The sequence below is a fragment of the Entelurus aequoreus genome, linkage group LG28 (assembly GCF_033978785.1).
Source record: "Entelurus aequoreus isolate RoL-2023_Sb linkage group LG28, RoL_Eaeq_v1.1, whole genome shotgun sequence".
Lineage (NCBI taxonomy): Eukaryota > Metazoa > Chordata > Actinopteri > Syngnathiformes > Syngnathidae > Entelurus > Entelurus aequoreus.
This window is the reverse complement of record NC_084758.1, coordinates 27,621,322-27,628,562: the sequence shown is the minus strand read 5'-3', so window position 1 is coordinate 27,628,562 and position 7,241 is coordinate 27,621,322. Positions and strand designations below refer to the sequence as shown.

Sequence of the window (7,241 nt, the reverse complement as noted above, 5' to 3'; positions counted from 1 at the left end):
TTGGACACTGCTTTATTTTGGTTACACACCAACTTTTAGTCCTTACACACCCTGCTCCGCGGCAGGCCCGCAGACCACGCCCCCCTCCACAGTTATGTATTCACATTTTGTGCAATATTTCATACGTAGATACACTGATGTTAGCTTTTTGGTCCAATTTTGCACGTGTCAATACATCCGTTATTGCTAACTACTTATGTAATAGGACGATGTGCAATAATACCAGCACTTTAACTTACTAGGCCAAAGGAGAAGTGATTTTTTTTCCTTCAGCACAATTATTATATGCAACAATTTAGCACTTCTCCATCTGCCTTATGTACATTAACTCCTATGGTCACTTTGTTCCTGATCTGCCCTGATCTTAGGTCATCAACCTGTCGCGGACTGCAGATGGAACCTAGCTTTTGGCTACAATTTGGCACCTCTACATTTTATGTTTATTATTGTGCATTGTCCCATGTGACAAAGATGTAACAAATATAGCAAATGGCGACTTCCTATTAGGAGTTTTATAATACATATATGGACAAGTTTATTGGTGTCTCTGGTGGGACTGGCGAAAGTTAAGTAGGAGAAAATGCAGTCGGTTATAAATTATTTAATGTCTCTGTGCGGCCCGGTAGCAAATGCGTCACGGACCGGCGCCGGTGGTTGGGGACCACAGCTGTAGACTAGAGGATGTCAATCATCTGTTTGTGGAATGTGACACAGTGCATGTGTTTTGGGAGGAGATCAGAGATTGGCTGAGACTCAGAGACAAGGGTGTGGAGATGTCCCCATTCTCTATAGAAGAGATCAAATTTGGTATTTTTATAGACTGTAACATAGAAATGTTTGTCCACATTATTACGCTCCAGGCAAAAAAATGTCTACATAAATGTAGATTTATGAAAGTAAGGCTTACATTTTCTAATTGGCTTAATGCAAGGGTGTCCAAAGTGCGGCACAGGGGCCATTTGCGGCCCGCAGCTAATTGTTTAGCGGCCCGCCACACATTCTGGAAATGCTATTGCAAAAATTAAAAATAAACATTAAAAAAAGTGGAATGAGGTGAAATCTAAAGAGGAAAAGTTGCAATGTTGACACAAAGGTGCCACGCAGGCTGTTTGTTTTTCTTTTGTCTTTCTTTATTTTGCTTTTTTTGCCATTGCTCAAAAAAAAAATAAAAAAAATGTAAATTCAATGTTATAATCAATAATTTACCTATTAAAGGCTCCAATTACTTCAAATATTTCGCTTTAAAATGTTTTATGTGGAAAATATTGCATATATTGTGTGGTTGCCATATAAAAACAATGTTTTCTTTGACATAAGAGCATAAAACAAACAGGACAGATATATCTGAAGTTGATCTCGTAATTTAAGTGTTGAAAGTAAAACAAATATATGATAAAAATGTATCACTGTATGAGTAGGGGACCTTTTGGATCCCAAATATATTTAATGAGATTTTATTTATCTTTTCACTGTGATTGATCAAAAATAATAATGAATGGTGTCCTGCATTATTGATCTTTTTAGGGTTTCAATTACTTCACATCAAACATTGCTTTCTGAATGTTTTGGGTGGTGGGGAAAATACTGCATATTTCAGTTTTACTATAAAAAACAAAGTTTTCTGACAGAAAAGGCATAAAACCTTTTTTTTAAACGTTATATCAACTTGAAGTTGATATAGAGATTTACTGTAAGCGTTTAAATAAATAAAAATAATACTAATTTGACTTATTTTTAACATTTTAATGACTGAGACCCTTTATATTTATATATTTTGTTATGATTTGAAAATGAAAAAAATCAAAATGACCCCCGCATGCTTTAATTTTTTTCGTGTGTAAGTTTGGACACCCCTGGCTTAATGGGTTACAATTATCAATCAAATCTTGGAGGATGATTAAGAGTACAAAATCCCTTGAATGTATATCTTAGTTAAAAACATTTAAAGTGATTTAGGTAGCCCTTTTTGTCCTTTTTTTTCCTTCATATTTTTGATTATTATTTAATACTCTATCTGTATTTGCTTTGTTTTCTTTCCTTGACATGTTTCGCTGATGTTGAAAGTGCCTTGACTTTTGTGTGCTTTATAAATGTATGGTTGTTGTTCAATAAAAAAATAAAATAAATAAATAAATACACATTTAATGTAAGTTGCCATGCATACTGTTTTTAAACAACGAAATATTAAAATCTAAATAAAAATACACAGCTGTCTTTTTCGTAAAACATATTCACAATACAACCAATCTAATTATTAACACATTTTTAACGTACAAAATGTTTTAATAAAACGTAATTTATAAGTCACGTCGACATTGTCGTCGTTGAACAGCCGCCGTGTCGCCTCCAAGACGCCAGGGGGCGACATGCAGCCATCTCGTGAGACGCGCCAGGGGTTAAAGGTTGCCGGCGCGACACCGCCACATGGGTGTTGTTGATGATTTTACTTTTGCTTCACGTCAACAACTGCTCTTGTCGGTGAGTGTTTTGTTTTTAATTCTCATACTTATTAAAACACCTAACAGAAACGGGGAGCTAATTGTTACATTACAGTCGATTTGATAATGGCAAAAAAAAAAACAAGCTAAAATGTAAGCTAGCCTTCCTTTTTTACGACTTAATGGAGTGGTGTCTGTCACCTATGCAGTATATTTGACCTAAATGATATATTTTAGTATTTACTTCTCTGCTTTTTGCGGAGGCACAGCCCTTTGTTTTTAAACTGTGGTTGTTTTTAAAGGGCTTTATAAATAAAGTTTTTATGGTATGATATTTACACTTCTGTTCAGTCGATGTTACAAGTTAGGTATGTGTACAATTTCTAAGATGAATTCATTTACTACATACGTCAAACCAGTATTATCAATCAATCAATCAATCAATCAATGTTTATTTATATAGCCTTAAATCACAAGTGTCTCAAAGGGCTGCAATCATTATCAGACCGGTCTTGTAAATATGATCCCAGTGATATAGGTATCATTTTCCTGTGATGAGTATTAAAGTTATGGATTATTCAAACCGGTGAAAATGCGGCGAATACACATATACCTAGTATTTGTTCTTGTGAGATTGTGCAGGAATATGGTGTCCCCATACCTGCCAACCTTGAGACCTCAGAATTAGGGAGATATTCAAAAGGTGTGTATATATATATATATATATATACATACATATATATATATATATATATGTGTGTGTATATATATATATATACATATATATATGTATATATACATATATATATACATATATATATGTATATATATATATATATATATTAGGGGTGTAACGGTACACAATAATTTCGGTTCGGTACTACCTCGGTTTAGAGGTCATGGTTCGGTTCATTTTCGATACAGTAAGAAAACAACAAAATATAAATTTTTGCGTTATTTATTTACCAAATTTGCAAAATCGTCCACCAAAAATATTTTTCTTAGTGGAATATTTGATGTGAAGTAATGGGAACCTTGGGTAGGTCAATAATTCATAATAACATTGATTTTGATTCAATATTATGTTTTGAGCAACGACAGTTTGAAAGAAAAAAACCCAGCTTTGTTTTATTAGTCAACATTGCAACTTTTTCTAAATTACATTTAACCTTTAAGCTTTTTTATTTCACTTTTGTTATGTTTTTTTTTTTTTTTAATAGTATTTTTAGAATGTGCCGTGGGCCTTTAAAACATTCGCTGTGGGCCGCAAATGGCCTCCGGGGCACACTTTTGACACCCCTGCTATAGATAATAAAAAATTTAATCTGATAAACCTATGGATAGAAAGCAGAGCCTGGCGACGCATGCGGATTTATCATAACTCTCTCTGTCTCTGCCCCTCCCTCACCAATGCCGCTGTGCGCACAATTTGTTTTGTTTTTAACCCCTTCTTAACCCTGAACGTACATTGAAAATACACGCAACCCTAACTCAAAATGCCGGACATTTGAGGCATTTAAGAAACTCCGTCCTGACAGCTACGCAAAAGAGGACATGTCCGGTGAAAAGAGGATGTATGGTCAGTCTATCCTAGCCCGTTACCTGCTAGCATGGCGTGTGTTGTGCCTCAATGTGCATTGTTTACACAACGTGCGTTACGCTACTTAATATGTCCGTGTGGAAACTCGTTCGGTACACCTCCGAACCGGAACCCCCGTACCGAAACGGCCCTCGGGTCTCCATTTTGCAAAGTGGCCCATAATACTGGGCGGGGACCGGTGCTGCGTTGCCGCAGCCTTGTGCTTCTCTGACCGTTCATGAGCGACTATATCCGTTCGGCCACCGTGTTCAATGGAGAAGTCTGATCTACAAAATTTGCAGGCAGCATACCCCTTCCCCTTCGAACTGTCCTGGATGAACTGAAATTATTTTTTCCAATCATTTTGGAACTTGCAAGCGTACTTCTTCTTCTTACTCGTCGTCGCCATGTCTCTTCTTCTGCTTCGTCTTCTTCTTCTGTTCTGATTGCCGCGCTTGACTTCGAGGTGTAACCGTTATTCTTGTCCGGCCGGAAACGGCGCCCAGTGAAGGATGGTGTAGCCCCGGGAGATTTTTGGGAGGGGCACTGAAATTCGGGACTCTCCCGGGAAAATCGGGAGGGTTGGCAAGTATGCGTCAAACTAGTATTATCAGACCGGTCTTGTAAAGATGATCCCAGTGATATAGGTATCATTTTCCTGTGATGAGTATTAAAGTTATGGATTATTCAAACCGGTGAAAATGCGGCGAATACACACATACCTAGTATTTGTTCTTGTGAGATTGTGCAGGAATATGGTGTCCCTCATCAAAACATTTTCATTGTAGTTCAAATGAGGAACTTAAAGTTGCTGAAGAGCCTGCAGACCTCAGCGCTGCAGGGCCCCGGCTCTCCGCAGTGTTTGTCGGTGCGGGTTGACACTGGAACGCTACTGGTCGCCTCCCAGTACTCCATCACAGAGTTCAACCCTCAAACAGGACAGGTAAGACCTGAGCCGTGATAGCCGTGTTGTCACGGTGACTTCTTCATCAAACTCTCCTTTCTGGCCATGCAGGTCGCGACCGAGGCCTCCCTGACGGCGGATGGATTCCTCCCGCAGGACGGCAGCGGATCCGTGGTCGGGCTGCAGGACCTGGCGGAAGTTGAGTCGGCGTGTTTGGCCACCGCCGGCGGAGATGTCGTCCTCTTTAACCTCAACACCTGTCAGGTGTGTTGCAAATCAGAGTGTTCCGATGGTGGGCCGACCGGTGCTTACTTTCATTTCCTGCCTTTGTACAGCTGGAGTGTGTTGGCAGCGTCGATAGCGGCCTGACATCCATGAGCTGGAGTCCCGACGAAGAGCTGGTGATTCTCACGACTGGTCAGCATGTCACACACACACAAACAATGTAAATAGAATATCTTAATTATTCATAATATTTTACATCTCGCAGGTCAGGAAACAATCATCATGATGACAAAAAACTTTGAACCCATCACCGAGTTTGCAATTCACCAGGATGACTTTGGTGAAGGTACAGTGGCTTTCATTAAAAAGCATATAGTTGATATATTATTCTGTAAATTAGAATGTAAGTATTTCCATATTATCTTAGCACTCTATACATTGGGTCAATGCAACCATCCATACCAGGGGTGTCAAATGTACGACCTGCAGGCTAAACAGGTTTTATCCGGCCCGCGAGATTAGTTTAAATTAGGGTTGTGTTTGGTCTATTTTTAAACAAAGGATCAGGATTCTTTATTATTGTCCATTCTTTAACACAGTGTTTTTCAACCACTGTGCCGCGGCACACTAGTGTACCGTGAGATATTGTCTGGTGTGCCTTGGGAGATTATGTAATTTCACCTAATTGGGTTAAAAATATTTTTTGCAAACCAGTAATTATAATCCGCAAATGTGCCGTTGTTTAGTGTCTGTGCTGTCTAGAGCTCGGCAGAGTAACCGTGTAATACTCTTCCATATCGGTAGGTGGCAGCAAGTAGCTAATTGCTTTTTAGATGTCGGGGAACATGGTTTGTCGTGATCACAATAGGCAGATGATAGCGGGAGGCTGTGTGCAGGTAAAAAGGTATCTAATGCTTAAACCAAAAATAAACAAAAGGCGAGTGCCGCTAAGAAAAGGCATTGAAGCTTAGGGTAGGCTATGTAAAAACGAAGCTAAAACTGAACTGGCTGCAAAGTAAACAAATGCAGAATGCTGGACGACAGCAAAGACTTACAGCGTGTGGAGCAGCAGACAGCGTCCACAATGTACATTCGTACATGACATGACAACAACAAAATAGGAGCGCAAGACTACAACTAAAACACACAGGAAAACACTAAAAAAGTCCAAATAAGTCAGGGCGTGATGTGACAGGTCGTGACAGTACACCTTCTTTGAGACAAGAGCTATAGTGATGCATGCTTGGTTATGGTTTGAATTCATATCCAACAATTGCGAGAACGACTTTTTACTGTCAATATCGGCTGCTGAATTTCATTTTTTAATGTTTTCTGCTGGTGATGTGCCTCGAGATTTTTTTCAATGAAAACAATGTGCCTTGGCTCAGTAAAGGTTGAAAAACACTGCTTTAACATGTACAAGACACATAAGAACTGGAATTAAATTTTCGGCAGAAGAAAACAACCCGAAGTTGTCTTTATGTCTAAGTTATCATGCCAGGATTTTACCAGTCTGGCCCACTTGGGAATAGATTTTCCACCATGTGGCCCCTGATGTTAGATGAGTTTGACACCCCTGAACAATACAGTAGGAAGGGGATTCATGCGGCCCCATTCGTCTCACACATAAAACGTGACGAATTTGCCGCCAGATGGCATAAGAGTGTTGAATATATCTATGTACTGTATGTTTTGTGGCAATTACAACTTTGACCACAGCATCCTTTTCTATATAGAGTGGCGCTTTCCATCATTTTCAGCCAAATGCATTGCAAAATGATTAACCCCCCTCTCACGCGAGGTCCACCCGGGAATGAGGCCATATGAATCCCTTCCCTACTGTATGTAAAGTTGTATAGTTACTCACTGTATATTTTTTTACATGCAGTATTCCCACAGATTGGAAGGTGAGCATGTGACATCATTGTATAATTGGATATGTTGCATGTATTTTTTTTTTGAAGAACAAAAACGGTTATACATATATTTAAAGACAAAATCTGTGTTATTAGTATCTGCTTATTGTATTACTACAATGTAACTTTGTACATCCTTAGTTTATTGACTGAATATGGTTTGGCTGCTAGATAAACAG

General features: G+C 38.8%; 1 protein-coding gene across 2 annotated transcripts in view; it reads left to right on the top strand.

Annotated features, from left to right (window-relative positions):
• Positions 1–2,344: 2,344 nt before the first annotated feature.
• The window catches only part of elp1 (elongator acetyltransferase complex subunit 1), a 43,679-nt gene continuing 38,782 nt past the window's right edge, over positions 2,345–7,241 (top strand). Inside the window, exons 1-5 of one of the 2 annotated variants that reach the window (XM_062039859.1) lie at positions 2,345–2,478; positions 4,806–4,960; positions 5,033–5,185; positions 5,257–5,338; positions 5,412–5,492. In XM_062039859.1, the coding sequence (XP_061895843.1) occupies positions 4,811–4,960; positions 5,033–5,185; positions 5,257–5,338; positions 5,412–5,492 (466 nt within the window). In that variant the 5' untranslated portion in view covers positions 2,345–2,478; positions 4,806–4,810. Of the gene's footprint in view, positions 2,479–4,805; positions 4,961–5,032; positions 5,186–5,256; positions 5,339–5,411; positions 5,498–7,241 lie in introns of both variants that reach the window. The other variant, XM_062039860.1, reaches the window with a different exon arrangement.